At 38.4% G+C, this 16,362-nt stretch overlaps 1 protein-coding gene across 1 annotated transcript in view; it reads left to right on the forward strand.

Moving 5' to 3' along the window:
- The first annotated feature begins 1,603 nt into the window (after positions 1 to 1,603).
- PLAA (phospholipase A2-activating protein) overlaps positions 1,604 to 16,362 on the forward strand; it is a 17,251-nt gene continuing 2,492 nt past the window's right edge. Inside the window, exons 1-11 of the mRNA XM_009328950.1 lie at positions 1,604 to 1,792; positions 3,526 to 3,626; positions 3,708 to 3,828; positions 4,171 to 4,338; positions 5,397 to 5,532; positions 6,862 to 7,031; positions 7,959 to 8,116; positions 9,067 to 9,283; positions 10,360 to 10,428; positions 12,618 to 12,689; positions 13,514 to 13,615. Of these exons, the coding sequence (XP_009327225.1) occupies positions 1,621 to 1,792; positions 3,526 to 3,626; positions 3,708 to 3,828; positions 4,171 to 4,338; positions 5,397 to 5,532; positions 6,862 to 7,031; positions 7,959 to 8,116; positions 9,067 to 9,283; positions 10,360 to 10,428; positions 12,618 to 12,689; positions 13,514 to 13,615 (1,486 nt within the window). The 5' untranslated portion in view covers positions 1,604 to 1,620. The remainder of the gene's footprint in view (positions 1,793 to 3,525; positions 3,627 to 3,707; positions 3,829 to 4,170; positions 4,339 to 5,396; positions 5,533 to 6,861; positions 7,032 to 7,958; positions 8,117 to 9,066; positions 9,284 to 10,359; positions 10,429 to 12,617; positions 12,690 to 13,513; positions 13,616 to 16,362) is intronic.

Consider the following 16,362-nt stretch of genomic DNA (forward strand, 5'->3'; position numbering starts at 1 on the left):
GTGTTCAGTACCAAAGTAATCCCGCTAAGTAAAAATGCTGCGTTTTTGACAGTAAGGCGGTATGCTTTGGATATTTTTAAAAAACTTTTCTTGCCTTTGCCGAGTAGACTTCTTTGAACGTAAAATGGAATATGAAGCAAAAACTACACGGAAAACTTAAATACACAAAGACATCGGAAAAGGGAAAAAAAAACCCTAACACTATTTTCGCTGATACTAATGTTGTACAGGGTTGTCTCCTACTGAATTTGTGTTGCTGAATTCACTCGGTGAATTTTTCAGCATATCGTTGTGACCGGAGGAGGTGCTGCTAAGCGATGTGAATAGGAGATGGTGGACACGTAGGGTATTGCAGGAAGCCACAGGACATATCTCCTCACCTGTCTGTGCTTTCAAATTGTGAACTGCAATTCTGAAGTTGCTAGGCATGGATATTCTTTCCACTGCCTTCCAGCAAAACAGAGATAACTGGCAAATTTGCCTGAATGCTCACATATGTGTTTAAGTTGATCTCTGTAGCTCTGCAACTGAGGTGGAGGAAGACTAATCTCATTAAGTGTGTCTCATTAAATCTCTCATCAGAAGGGAAGGGACTTGTTAAATTGCATAGAAATTTATTGCTGGAAAGGAAGCCTGATTCTAACCCACAATTTTTGAGGGCTGTATGAGGAAGACATGGGTAACTTATGCAGAGTCATAGTGCTGGTCATGATTATGTCTCTCTGCTTTGAAGACTCTGGTATTACAGTAGACAGGGTTCAGTGGGTAAGCAAACTGCTGTATGTTATTTTTGTTATTTCAATTTTACAGGAGGGTATGCTACCTGCATTTGTTCTCTGTACCTTCAGCAGAGAAGACATTTTAGAATTTAGAAGAGCATCACAATTTCCTTACATATCCCAAGCTTTCCAAGCATTAGAGAATGAAGGATGACAGTGTGATATATGTTTTTTTTGGGGAAAAAAACAAAACAGACACAGAAAGGAAAAAATCCCAGAACCAAACAAACACCACCACAACTCACACATTTATTTTGTGGGGATAAGTAGCTTTTTCTAGTTAGTGCTATAACTGTTGAGCTGGATCATGATGAAGAAATAAGGGTGCTGCTTCAGTCAGTTATAATCTATTTAACTATTAAACCTCTACAGTGCTCCTAATTAAGAGCCAGTGAATAGATTTGGCAGGCAGTAAACTCTCTTCATTTATGTGCTTTGTTATTTTAGGGTGTATGGGGGTACATATTTGAGTCTTGATACAACAAAAGATTTCATAAAGGCAAACTGTAACTACCTCTGATCAAATTTGGCACAGTGTTTGCTAACGAGCATGGAAAAACAAAACTAAGTCCTTCCAGGCCTACCATTACTGAAAAACAAGTGGAAAGCTTTAAATATTGCTTACTGGGTTGGAATGCGGGGATATAATTTTTCTCGTAAGTCTTTCGTTCTTCCTACGTCATCCATAGTATTTATTCAGCACAGCGCAGCATAGTTATTAATTCAAGAGTGGGGAGTATAAAACACCTGTTGTAATTCAGTGCCTCAAATAAGTACTGTTTCTGTCATGACTCTGAACTGATTATCGTATATGTTTAGTCTTAACAGGCGTTTTACTGAAATGCACTGTATGAGTGGCCACTCAAATTTTGTATCTTGTGTGTGCATCATACCTCCAAGTGACCTCTATCCTCGTGGGCTGATTGCAACTGGTGGCAATGATCATAATATTTGCATTTTCACAGTTGACAACCCAGCTCCTCTTTACGTCCTTAAGGGTCATAAGAACACAGGTACGTAGTCATTTTATTTTCGAGTTTATTGCATAAAAGTTAATGTGATTTGTTAGAGAGGAAGTTAAGTTGAAGTTATAAAACTGAATTTTGATTTCTTTGGTATTTAACATAGCAAAATTTTATAATCTCCATTCATGCAGTGACTTCATTGCAAGGACTTCCAAGTTTACACTGATAAATGCTTGAGCTTTTACTTGGTATGTGAACACATGGCAATTTACAGACTGATTACCCTTTTTGCCAAGAGTTGCATTTTTAAGCAGTTAATTTAGTTCTCCATGTATTATGCTTCATTTTTATGTCAAAGTCGATAGAAGTAGAAAAAGTGAGCTTCCTAAATAAACAAACTTTCACTGCTCATTTTGTTACCTAGATGGGGATCTAATATTAATTGGTGCTTTAAATACATAGTGAAGACTAAAAGCTCACTGCAGAAATTTCATCTCTCTTTAGTCAGGTCAGTGCAACATGTGACATATTAAACCAGTTTTGTGTACCTTTTCTTGAGCTATATAGTAAAAGATTCATCAGTTTTCATATTAGCATACTAAGTTTGTCTTTTCATGAGCTGATCTAGTATTTAATAGACCTTTGAACAGTTTAATCATGTTATTACAGGGTGTCAAAAAAACTTTTTAAGTCTTGGAGGTTTTATGACTTTTTTTAACTGTGTTAATGAATGATTGTGGAGACAAGTTTGAAAATACCCTGGACTGCTAAGCAGCACCAAAAATTTATTTTTGTGTTATAAACCTCTTGGCTTTCTCTGAGAAATAAAGATAATGTCACTGTGTAAGGAGGCATGGAATAGCTTATGTACTTTATCAGAAACGTGGGATGGATGAGTAGTTAAAATAGCATGTGACACACTCCCTCCAGAGGTGCAAAAAGGGATGAGGTGTTCTAGGCAAGTTACAGATTCCCCTACAAAAAAGTATTTGTAGCAATTTTTACAGTAATGTAAAACATTTAAAAAAGTAAAATTACATTAATTGTAAAATCTGTTTTAAGGTGGGGGAAAAAGTAGGGCATGGCAAGTGGCAGGGGTAGAATACTGTCCAGTTCCCACTGCGGAGTCACAGAAGCAAGAAACATAAGGCCGTACTTTCCTTTTATGAACGATTAGATGGACAGGGTACTCTCTGTTTATAACTTAGGTCTTTTTGTAAACTTATTAGTATAAGCTTATTAGCACCATGTGTCTTCAGTTTTATACCTGTGTATTACTGGAGCATTTGCAGATTATCTTTTTCCTAAATCTTTAAATGTCACGGCAGTTTCTTGGTGGTAGTATTTTGCCTTCCAAGAAGATGAGCTAAGTATTTTTTGTACGAAATCTTGCTGCTTGAGGACACAAATTAATACGTGTTGATGAAACCTTGGCTTTCTCTGTAATCTCAAAACCAAACCTTTGCATTAATTCTGTGTCTTGACTAGTTACCTAACCTCCTTGTCAACATATTCTGAAGAGGTCTGGTACGAAGAGAAATTTTAAAATATGAATGGCAAAAAAATGTGAAATTCTGTAATCTAAGGTGAAGACATTTTTAAGCAGCTCCTTTGTAAGTTGCAGTGCAACTACAGTTCCACTTAATTCTTCCCCAAACTCCTTAACATGAAATATGCTAGTAATACCAAGTAAATTGCCTTAAATACATCTCTAACTTGCTGGCGTAAGATTGGTGGCAACGCAGGAAACTTGTCAGTGCTGATTTGAATGTTCATTCCAGTTTGCAGCCTTTCATCTGGGAAATTTGGCACATTATTAAGTGGATCATGGGACACGACAGCCAAGGTCTGGTTGAGTGACAGATGTATGATGACATTACAGGTATGAAGTTCCTCTGCATGAATATAAAATAGGTACTCTGAATTTGATTCTGACAAGTCTAACAATGTTGGTTTTTTGCAGGGTCACACAGCTGCAATATGGGCAGTGAAGATACTGCCTGAACAGGGATTAATGTTGACTGGTTCAGCTGACAAAACTATTAAACTGTGGAAGGCAGGCAGATGTGAAAGAACATTCACTGGTAAATATTGCTGCAGTTGGTAATTTCATCAGGGTCATGTGCTCTTTTGAAAATAGAAAAAAAATTACCCCCCCCCAAACCATAGGTAAATTGAACAAGTTTTAGGCAGGATTTCTAAAGTCTCTCAAGTTGTATGCCCAGAAATCCCATCACTTTTAGTTTGGGGTTTTTTTTCAGAGAATAATGAGGAATGAATTACTTTTTTTTTTTTTTTTTTTAAACTGCTCCCATAATGAAGATTGGTTGCCAGGATTTAGATGTGAGCTAAATAGAAATGGTATACTGCTGCTATACACTGCTGAAAGAAAAGCTGCATTAAAACTTTTCCTTTCTTTTGTAAAGGACATGAAGATTGTGTGAGAGGTTTAGCTATTCTCAGTGAAATGGAATTCCTTTCCTGTGCTAACGATGCTAGTGTTCGAAGATGGCAGATCTCTGGCGAGTGTCTGCAGGTGTATTATGGACATACAAATTATATATACAGCATCTCTGTCTTCCCTCAATGTAAAGGTAAGATTATTTTTGTGACTATTACACAACATTCTTCCAGAATGAAATTACAAGGTAGGCATTCTGTAGTTCTGTGGAGCTGCCACAACTAAAGAACTTGAGGTAGTACTTAATTTACTACTTTCCTTTAGCATAAATAATTAAAAAAAAATATTGTGATTGACTCCAAATCACACCTCCAGCAGAATTGCTCTGGCAGTATGTGAGATGAAAGGTCCTCAGTTAGGCCTAATTGTAAGGCTTAAGTGAAACTTTGGCGAAGCAATAGGCAAAACTATCATCTAGGTTGCCACTTGTATTTCAGCACTGTTTGCAGAGTACTAAAATGGTAATGCATGGCTTACCAGTTTGAGATAATGTAAATTTAGATACTTCCCCAGAAAGTTTTCAAAGTACGTTGTAAATAGTTTAGGTTAAGAATTTTATGTGTGGGGCTTAATTGCATTTGTTTTCAGAGTTAGAGGTTTAGAGGTTCAGAACTAGCTGTTGCAGACAGTTGCAGAAGAAATTCCAAGTCAGTGACCTTTGTGTGGTGTATGGGACTCTTGCACATTTGTTCAACAGGTAAAGTGCATGTATACTAGTGGATGTGTATGTCATAAATCTCTTACGCCTTAAAATTCCTCATTGAGGAGTTTATAGACTTTTGAGAGTGCTTTATGTGTGTTTCCTGAAAAAGCAGGCCTGCCTTGCAAAAAATCTGAATTTAAAGCAAATGTGAAACTATGCAGGTATAGTGTAAAATAAAACAGTGATGGTTATAAAATTGTTCAAAGTTCTTTGCTTAAACTCTTGAAAGGAGGAAGGAATCTTTTGTTTGTCTTGAGCATAATTTCATTCCCTGTCTGGCTGCTTAGTCTGCAATTTATGCACTTTTTTTTTTTGAGAAGACAGCTGTGCGGTGGCTTTCTTTTAGCTCTCTTCTTGCAATTGAGAGAAGTATTAAATTGTAGAAAGGTTCTTTTACTGTTCTAATTTTTAGATACCCAGTTGCAGAATGGCATCTAGTATCACTAAAATTATGCTTTAAAAGTTTTTATATTTCTTTTTCTTTTCAGATTTTGTAACTACTGGAGAGGATAGATCTCTTAGAATCTGGAAACAAGGGGAATGTGCTCAAACAATCAGACTCCCAGCTCAGTCTGTATGGTGCTGCTGCGTGTTAGACAATGGTGACATCGTAGTTGGTGCAAGGTATCCAGGTTTTACTTGCAGTGTATTTTTAGATCTAAATCTGCAAACCCTTGATGAAATTGCAAGCATCACTTTAGATACCAGTTTAATCTAGATTTACAAATACAGCCATCAAAGTGTGTGTGTGGATTAAATTTAAATGTGCTATACTTCATCCAAAAAAGTCATTCTTTTGTTATGTGAATTGCAGAGGTAGGTAAAGTGCATGTATACTAGTGGATGTGTATGTCATAAATCTCTTACGCCTTAAAATTCCTCATTGAGGAGTTTATAGACTTTTGAGAGTGCTTTATGTGTGTTTCCTGAAAAAGCAGGCCTGCCTTGCAAAAAATCTGAATTTAAAGCAAATGTGAAACTATGCAGGTATAGTGTAAAATAAAACAGTGATGGTTATAAAATTGTTCAAAGTTCTTTGCTTAAACTCTTGAAAGGAGGAAGGAATCTTTTGTTTGTCTTGAGCATAATTTCATTCCCTGTTTGGCTCTTTAGTCTGCATTTAATGCACTTTTTTTTTTGAGAAGACAGCTGTGCGGTGGCTTTCTTTTAGCTCTCTTCTTGCAATTGAGAGAAGTATTAAATTGTAGAAAGGTTCTTTTACTGTTCTAATTTTTAGATACCCAGTTGCAGAATGGCATCTAGTATCACTAAAATTATGCTTTAAAAGTTTTTATATTTCTTTTTCTTTTCAGATTTTGTAACTACTGGAGAGGATAGATCTCTTAGAATCTGGAAACAAGGGGAATGTGCTCAAACAATCAGACTCCCAGCTCAGTCTGTATGGTGCTGCTGCGTGTTAGACAATGGTGACATCGTAGTTGGTGCAAGGTATCCAGGTTTTACTTGCAGTGTATTTTTAGATCTAAATCTGCAAACCCTTGATGAAATTGCAAGCATCACTTTAGATACCAGTTTAATCTAGATTTACAAATACAGCCATCAAAGTGTGTGTGTGGATTAAATTTAAATGTGCTATACTTCATCCAAAAAAGTCATTCTTTTGTTATGTGAATTGCAGAGGTAGAGTGAGTTCTTTGGGAATGTGGTAAACCATGAATAGGCTGAGAAGGGACTTAGAAGTACTGTATAAAGAACCCTTTTAATAGGCATATCCTACCTTGATTTTAAAATTACACTATGGATAAGGTTACCTGCTCAAGTCCTTCTCCAGGTGTTTTCAGCATGAGAGCAAATTCCTTTCATAAAAATAATTGGAAGGGGTTGTTAGAAATAATGATGGTTTCTTGTGACATAGAAGTCACTGTTAGAATGTATGTAATCATTTTGACATTTAAAATAGTATTTTTGTTTGAATGTTTTCCCTCCATTCAGTGATGGAATTATAAGAGTGTTTACAGAGTCTTTGGAACGTACAGCAAGTGCTGAGGAAATTCAAGCTTTTGAAAATGAGCTTTCCCAAGCATCCATTGACCCTAAAACTGGTGATTTAGGAGATATTAATGCTGATGATCTTCCTGGAAGAGAACATCTTAAAGAACCTGGTAAGTTGTACTTTTCTCATGTTAGAGATGCCTCCAAATCTTGATTTTGAGGTATTGAAACTTTCCATAGTTTCCAAAATTAAGGCTTTGATCACTTTCAGTAGAGTTGCTGAAGAAAACAGCTTAATTTTGCTCTACTATCCTTTCATTGATTCTTTTGGAGGCAAGGCTCTAGTTTAAAAATACATATATTTTTTGTAGACTAAAATAGTAAAAAATATTTATCTTATGAGGTAATTTAGAAGAAGGTGGAATTCAGGATGCTGCAGCATGTTCAAGATGTTTTGGATCTGTTATGCCAGCTGTGCCAATAGTACATGAGACAGTTATGTAATTTGCAAAAGGACTACTAAATGTGGAATTTTCTTCCTAAAAGAAAAGTAGATGCAAATTTTCTGCCTTAGCTTTTGGCTTGAAAAAGAGTTTGTCTTGATTGAGTCAGTTTACACTTTCAAGGTACTTGGGAGATTGCTGAGAATACAGTGGAAGCAGTGGTAGCTATTTACTCTTAAATAAAGAAACACTTTTTCCCAAGGTGAAGTAACCAGGGACCTCAGCCCTTGGCTCTGATCAGCAAGTGGCATAAATCTTACAATCATATGAAGCTTCCCATCTTGTTAGACTATGGGAGAATGCCACCTTTCTTGATTGTCATCTCCTTGGGAAAATGGTAAACTTCTGAAGTATTTGACTTAAGGATTGCTTTTGCAACTTAGTCTGGTGGCAGATACCATTACCATAATTGTAAAATGCCATTGTCAAGATTTCTGCTATTCTTCTTGCGACATGTGGTATCTAGTTACTTCTTGTGCTGTGACTTTAAATATTGGTGTGTGTTTTGAAGTGCTATTTGAAGACTTTTTTTTCTCTCCTAAAGTAAATCATATTCTTGAATTTGTTCAAACTCTTAAACACTACTGTCTACAGGAACAAGAGATGGACAGACACGGCTTATTAAAGATAATGGAAAAGTAGAAGCATATCAGTGGAGTGTTAGTGAAGGAAGATGGATAAAGATTGGCGATGTTGTCGGTTCTTCTGGAGCCACACAACAAACATCTGGAAAGGTTTTATTTGAAGGAAAGGTATATGCAAACTTGAGTTGGTTTTATTACTTCCAAAGTAAAATACTTAATTTCCCATTAAGAATTTATTTCAGTCTTTGCATAGATAAAATATAATTTAGAAAATAGGTATTTGTTGGTATTTTTTTTGTCTTCTTTGATCTATTAAAACTCAGCGGTGAAAGTATAAGTACTCCTTGCTTTATTACTTTTGAAACACATTTTGTAAAACAAGCAAGCCAATGGAGACACATTATTTTGGAGAAAGGTAAACTATTAGTAGAGAAACGATCAAGTTCTCTAGTATTTATTGCTAATACCTTGAAAAGTTAGTTTTAACTTCCTTTCCAAAGGAAGTGAACCATACAATTTATAATGTGAGGCTTACCTAAAATATTAGGTACCAGGCTTTCTGTACCCCTTTTCTATAGTAACTTTTGAACCTGAAGAGAGAGATAAGCTTTATCTTTATCTGTTTCTTTACTGAAATATACACAGAAAAGTCTGTCTAGTGCCACCACAGAAGGAATGCCTTTGAGATACTAATTTTGTCTCTCACATGGTTTAAAGAAACCTTAGGAATTTGTTGTTTTCTAGTATTAGAAGTGTGCTTTTAAGACTGATGTTTTTTGAGGCATCTGACTGCCCTATGGCTTTGCAGGCAGCCAGAGCTGTCCGTGAGGGTTACCTGGAGCATCTGTTATTTTGTAATATATCTGCACACACATTATCATGATATGTTGTTCTAGCCTGCTCTTCTTGAGACAGAGAATTCTGGAAAACACAGGGTATGGTTTAAGTATTTTTTTACTTGCACCCTGTGTAGGAGAGTATTATTGATGCAATCTGCAAGTAGCAGTATTAAAGTTTTTAGGCTTAGCCCTGGGCCATTATTAGTCTGCATTTGATACTCCTTATGCAAAAAGTGCTGACAAACTTCTAATTTGTTTTTATTTTTATTCTGCTTAAAGGAGTACGACTATGTTTTCACTATTGATGTAAATGAAAGTGGGCCTTCCTACAAACTGCCATATAATATCACTGATGATCCTTGGCTGACTGCGTACAACTTCCTGCAAAAGAATGATCTAAATCCTATGTTTCTGGATCAGGTGGCTAAGTTCATTATGGACAACACTAAGGGGCAAACACTGAGTACAAGTGCTCAATTTTCAGATCCGTTTACAGGTAAAAATTATAAACTTAAATGATGACATCAGTCACTCCTCCCAGTTTTGTGTCCGCAGCAAACTTGCTGAGGCTGCGCTCTGACCCGTCTTCCAGATCATTAATGAAGATGTTGAACAGGACTGGATGCAGTACCGACGCCTGGGATACACCACCAGTGACTGGCTTCCAACTAGATGTTGTTACACTGATTACCACCCTCTGGGCCTGGCTTCTCATTCAGTTTTCAGTATCTCACTGTCTGCTCAGGCAAACTTCAGTGTCATAGCTCCTGCACTTCTTGTACAGGACTTTCATGTCCTCAAATGATTGAGGGCAAGGCACAGATAGATCTGACAAGAAAAATATGAAAACTTGACAAACTTTGGAAGTATTTGTCAGAACAAATCTTCAACAAAATTTTAATCAAGCCAGTTGTATTCTTCAGTCTAGTCTTTTTTCCAGTGGAAGAAAACTCCAAGAGGTGGCCAGGTGCTGTTAAGGCAATTTAAAAAAAAATATGAAAATTTAGCTAGAGAATGAACTGAAGCTTGAGTGAAATACATAAATGACCCTTTTTCAGGCAGGAAATAGAACTAGAACAAGTTAATTACTCATAAGCTGAACATGTTAATCAGTTACATCCTGCTTATCACATTTACAAAATAAACCAGTCTTACTTTGACTAGTTTCAGAAAGATGAAGTTAGGAATAAAATGTCATTAAAATAATTGAGCTAAATCTTTCTTGCAACAAACTAGAAATGAGAATACAGGCCGTTAATCAGGTTCAGGTGTAACTCATGGAGCTGCAGTCATCTGAACTTACGCACATATTTTTGATTTGGCTGTGTCCAAATAGGCAATGTGTATGCCCCAGAAAACGAATTTCTGACTTTCAAATAATTAGGAAGAATTTGTTCAGCATCAGGAGGCTTCTGTGTGGATAGGATCAGACTTCTTATAATACCACAATAAACAATAAGACGTATTTGATGTTTGGCTTTATTTTTGAGCTGCTTCTGTCTGAGAAGTATTGACATTTTAATAATTTCAAGCTGTGTATAGTAGTCATTGCTTTTCTTACTGTTTCACTAGGTGCTGGACGTTATGTTCCAGGCTCTTCGTCTGGATCAAGTTCAATACCTGCGGCAGATCCATTTACAGGTAATGTAAAATTCATAATCTAGCATTTGCTAGTGATTTCAATCACTTGCTAGCATTTACGATGCATATTTTATCGTGTTCAGCTGCATTCAGTGTTTGGCTCCAGACCACTGTTTCTTGCAGTTCTCTGTTTGGGGCAGTAGTGTGGGACAGACTGATAAGTTGGACTCCGCCACCGTCAAAGCATGTCCAGATCTGTTCAGCAGAGGAGACCCCTCTGCTGTCTGGAGAGCCCTCATGTCACTGTCCTCTACAGCAGAGGAGTAAGGTCTTAAGCCTTGTTTTGTCAAACTCTCATATGCATGGCCAACACAGAAATGTGTATATTCATAGAAGTATTTTTCTTTTTTCCCTTATTACTCCTTTTGTCTTATTACATGACCATTATTGGTACCTTCCACCCTAAATTTTAGATTTTAACCCTCCCTGGCATAGCTAGTTTAAAGTCCTCCTCACTAGTTTAGCAAGCATATTTGCAAAGACATTCCAGCCCTGCTTTGTCAGGCTTGTCCCATCCCTGATCAGTAGCTCTTGCTCCTCAGAGAGGGTCCTGTAGTCATTGATACCAAAGTCCTGCCTGCAAAACCAGCCCTGCAGCGAGTTGCTGACCTACTTGATGAGTCTGTTTCTACTCAAGTGTTTTTGCTTTGCTGGCAGCAGCAAAGAAACACCACATGGGCCCTTCACACTTTTGGCCCCAGAGCACTCTAATCACTCTTGATACTCTCCAGGACTTCCTTGGCAGTATCATTGATGCCCATATGGAAGAGTAGCAGGGTAATAGTCTGAAGGTCAGGCAAGCCTTGGCGGTCTCTGTGCAGCATCCTGGCTCTCAGCAGACACAAACCTCCCAAGATACCATGTCATGTCAGTAGATGTGTGCCTCTATACCCTACAGGAGGAAGCCTCCCATCAGTGCTGCTTGCCTTTCCCCTTTTTGCAGACATGACATGCAGTCTCAGCTGGCTCTGATGCATCCCCTGTTGCGTGTTTGTCCTCACCAGTGCCAGGGTGCTGTGCCTGTTCTGCAGTTGCAGATCTTCAGGTGGAGCAGAAGCCTTCCCCATCTTGACAGTCTTTCTCTGTTCCTGTTCTACTCTGGTCTCCAGCTGTGTCTCCTCCGTTGCTATGTGGCTTAGGCTGTGGTCTCTACAGATACAAAGACCCTGCAGTTCCTTCACTTGAGGCCTCAGTGCCACAGAGTCCATCTCCCACAGGAGAGGCCACTGCTGTCCCCAGGCACAGAGCGAGGCCAGGCCTGGGCAGCGGTGCCCTCCCCCTGGAGCTTGTCATGGATAAGGTATCTGCTGTGCTGAGGGCCTTTGCACCACTGGGTGCCAGAGACCAGGCCAAAATGTCTCCCAGCTGTGGGTCACTTAGCTTGCAAATGCCATCATCGCCACCAGCACCACCCTCACATATACATAGATTTAATCCTTTGTCGTGGTTTAACCCCAGGTGGCAACTGAGCACCACGCAGCCGCTCGCTCACTCCCCCCGCAGGGGGATGGGGGAGAGAATCGGAAGGGTAAAAGTGAGAAAACTCGTGGGTTGAGATAAAAACAGTTTAATAGGTGGAGCAACAGTCACGCACGCAAGCAAAGCAAAACAAAGGAATTAATTCACTACTTCCCATGGGCAGGCAGATGTTGAGCCGTCTCCAGGAAAGCAGGGCTCCCTCACGCGTAACGGTGACTTGGGAAGTCAAACGCCACCACTCCAAACATTCCCCCCTTCCTTCTTCTTCCCCCAGCTTTTATACTGAGCATGATGTCACATGGTATGGGATATCCCTTTGGCCAGTTGGGGTCAGCTGTCCTGCCTGTGCCCCCTCCCAGCTTCTTGTGCACCTCCAGCCTTCTCAGTTGGTAGAGCATGGGAAGCTGGAAAGTCCTTGACTAGTGTAAACACTACCTAGCAACAACTGAAAACATCAATGTGTTATCAACATTGTTCTCACCCTAAATCCAAAACACAGCACTGTACCAGCTACTAGGAAGGAAATTAACTCTATCCCTGCTGAAACCAGGACATCCTTAAATGTCAGGAAGTGTTGAAGACTTCTTTTTAATTCCTTTAGTGCAAAATAACACCTTTAATAGTGATGTTTGAAAGCTAGTAACTCAATACAGGTATACATTGCCTCTTTGCTGATGGTGGTGTTTAAAAAGCCTAATGTCTCCATTCAGGTGCAGGTCGCTATGTTCCTGGTTCAGCATCAAATCCAGTAGCTCCAGTGGGTGGAGTTGATCCATATACAGGTAAGAGATGATGCCTGCCAATGAAAAGCATCCCTGATCTTTTGCTTTGGTTTTTCCTTTGACAACGATTCTATATTGATGGAAACTTATACTTAATTAAAAATAATGAGCCAAGTGAAGCTGCTTATAGTCTGGAAGTTATTCAGAAAATGGGGATAACAGTCTTCCTTTACATGCAGGAATCATGCACAGAAGCTTTAAAATATATGATGTAATCTGTTTTTGAGAGGATTTTTGGTTTCCTTCTAATTATGTTGTTGATCAAAGAAATGGATATATCCATTAAGTAGTATCAGCCACTAATTCACTTGTGATTCTAGGAAAATATTGTAAGTCATAGATTATAGCTTTTTATTACTCTTTTTTTAAAGAGATTTCAGGCTACTATTGCATGTGACATAACTTGGTCATATCTGCAATATAGAAAAACCTTGCCTATTCATAATGAAAATAACCAAAAGATAAGATTTCAGGGGCAGCAGGGTTCTTTGTTTTAAAAGGACCCTTGCCATTTTCATGTCTTATCTGCAATACCCATTCCTATGAATGACTCTGTATTTAGTTCATGTAATTCAGAAATCACTGTTAATAATTTACACTTGTACGGTAAATTTTTACATTGGGGAGAACAGTTTGTGAAGGTATTGCTTTAACCCTTGAATGCAAAAATAATGTAGGGAATGACAGCTATTTGCATAAGCATTCAATGTTTTTAAAAGATCTTTTTCTGAGTAATGTCCAGCAGGAGAGACTTATCGGTAGGATATTGTTATATGTCAGACACTTCGGTACAGTGTTGAACTTTTCCTACTTCCTTTATGTAGGAATGGGCGCCTACCAATCAGCTGCAGCAAAAGTTGAAAATATTTATTTTCCGAAGAAGGATGCTGTCACCTTTGACCAGGCCAATCCTACACAGATACTGGGTCCGTGTTTTAATTTCAAGGATGGTTTTATTTTTCATCTGTCTGAAGTAACTTCACTTTTGATCTTTTCAAAAAGCTAAGTGACTTTCCATAGCTTTCCGACTGTTTCTTGGTTTTGACCTTTCAAAATTGCATTCATCACTTTAATGGCGCATGTATTTGAAGGCTTAGGAGTATGAGTAAATTTCACAAGAACTCTAATACAGGATATCCAGGTTTTTTGCCTCTTGGCTTATGTCCACTGTTCAGTATCTTTTTTTATCAAGCTGGTTCATTTGAATACTGTACTTTTTTTTTTTTTGCCTAGCTGCTGGGTATGCAGGTCACGTGCAAACCCTTCCTGATTTTGCTCATGAAAGTTTTAGTTGACCAGATAGCCATACAGCGTAATCTATGAACTTTTAAAGTAAGGCATTCTTCAATTTCACAGGTTGTAATAGTCACTTCTATATTTAAGCAGAACACTCTGCATAACAGAAAAAGAAAACAGTGTATAATATTTAGTAGTTATACACATTTTTGGTAAATGTTATTGACTTGTTTTTCCCTCTCTTTTCCCATGTTTCATTCCTATTCTACTATGTAATCTTCTATATTTTCTGTAAATGTTCCACAGAATCTCTACCTTATTTGTCACCAGTTTATTTCAGTATGTTTCTGTAGAGTGCCTTAGTACACTTACGGGTTTTGTAAAACTAATTTGTATTCACAGTGTACTTGCCTTGAAGATCTCCAAACTAAAATTCTCCTGCTTCCTTCCCTCCCCCTTTTAAACAGAGCTTGAAAAATTTGTCGTTGTCTAAATAGTCTGACAAGGAGACTTAAAACAAGAGATTATGCTTTTAGAAAAAGTATACCTTCACCTCTATCCAGCTCCTTTAAGAGGGCAAGCTCCTGGCCTTACAGTCATGGAATCATAGAATGGTTTGGGTTGGAAAGGACCTTTAAAGATCATCTAGTCCAAGCCCCCTGCCATGGGCAGGGACATCTTTCATTAGGTCAGCTTGCTGAAAGCCCCATCCAGCCTGACCTCAAACACTTCCAGGGATGGGGCATCCACAACTTCTCTGGGCAACCTGTTCCAGTGTCTCTTTCAGTTTAAAACCATTACCCTTTGTCCTATTGCTACAGGCCCTGGTAAAAAGTCTCCCTCCATCTTTCTGATAAGCCCCCTTTATATATTGAAAGGCCGCAATAAGGTCTCCCTGGAGCCTTCTCTTCTCCAGGCTGAATAACCGCAACTCTCTCAGCCCTTCCTTATAGGAGGTATGTCTGATGATTTTTGTGGCCCTCCTCTGGACCCGCTCTAACAGGTCCATGTCTGTCTTGTGCTGGGGACCCCAGAGCTGGATGCAGTACTGGTACAGGTGGGGTCTCAGGAAAGTGGACAATCACCTCCCTCGACCTGCTGGCCACACCTCTTATACAGCCCAGGATACAATCAGCTTTCAGGGCTGCAAGCGCACATTGCTGGCTCATGTCCAATTTTTAATCCATCAGTACCCCCAAGTCCTTCTCAGCAGGGCTGCTCTCGATCCACTCATCGCCCAGTCTGTACTGATACTGGGGATTGCCCCGACCCAGGTGCAGGACCCTTGCACTTGGCCGTGTTGAACCTCATGAAGTTTGCGTGGGTCCACTTCTCGAGCCTGACAGGGTCTCTCTGGGACCCTCTGGGGCTTTGTCTGCAGTATTGCTCTTTTACGTATTGTTCAGGTTTCATTTTCTTTTTTAAAATATCAGTCAGAAGAATCTTCAGTTAGCTTCATCCTGTTTCCCTGAATTTTCCTGTGCTCTGCTATTTGTTCAGGGAGAAGGTAAGGGATTCACAAACTAGAAAATATTTTTCTGGAGGTTGTCACTAGTAAATAGATTTAGCCTCCTTTTAGTTCTGCACAGATTTTACAGTAAAATTTTGTCCAGAACTTACTAGGAGGGGGAATGGCAAGACTGGCTGACTTTCATTCTGCTAATAGCAAAGCAGAGACTTCTACTTAGTCTTAAAAACATACTGCATCAGTTTATTTTTGTCCAATATTCTTGAAGGATAACTGTGTTAGCCACAGGCTTAGTGGGTGGTTTGGTTTTTGAAGCTTAGAATCTGAAAACTAGGTTTACTGAGTTTCCTGCAGTTTTGTAACAGTGCATGGTTAAATATGCTTGTAAATATTATGGCTGGACCGGGATAGATTTAATAGCTGTATGTTTGTTTTTTTTCATGAGGCCCACAGTTGATTTTTGTGCATACTATAAAACTCATAAGGGTGTACTAATGTAATGCTGCCTGCTTGTGTGTTTATTGACGTGGCCCTCTTTAATTCTGGAAGAACCATGATTGGAGGTGCTTAATGCTAGATCCATTTTAAGGAAAATGCTGTACATTAAAATAATTTTTCCAATACTTTGATTTTTAAATTACATTGAAATTTGAATATAGGGCATGGTGCAATCATATTTTGCTTATGGCACTTAAATAATAAAAATACAAAAACTGTGATTACACTAAGAACATAGTTTCTTTATTGTTTTTACTACTTAATGATAGCGCAAAAAAGGAATCGTATTTCAGTTATGAAAACTAATGGTCTTGTGATTCTTTTCTGCATTTTTGCCTGTATGTAGGCTAAGATGTGAATTCTGTATCTCTGTGTTGCAGTATTAGAGGGGGCTTAATAGTAACAATCATTGTGACGATTAAAAACTTAGAAAGATGATGACACTGGGAAAAGTAATGTTTAAAAATGTAA

This window comes from Pygoscelis adeliae, unplaced genomic scaffold, assembly GCF_000699105.1.
Source record: "Pygoscelis adeliae isolate BGI_AS28 unplaced genomic scaffold, ASM69910v1 Scaffold127, whole genome shotgun sequence".
NCBI classification, from domain to species: Eukaryota; Metazoa; Chordata; class Aves; order Sphenisciformes; family Spheniscidae; genus Pygoscelis; species Pygoscelis adeliae.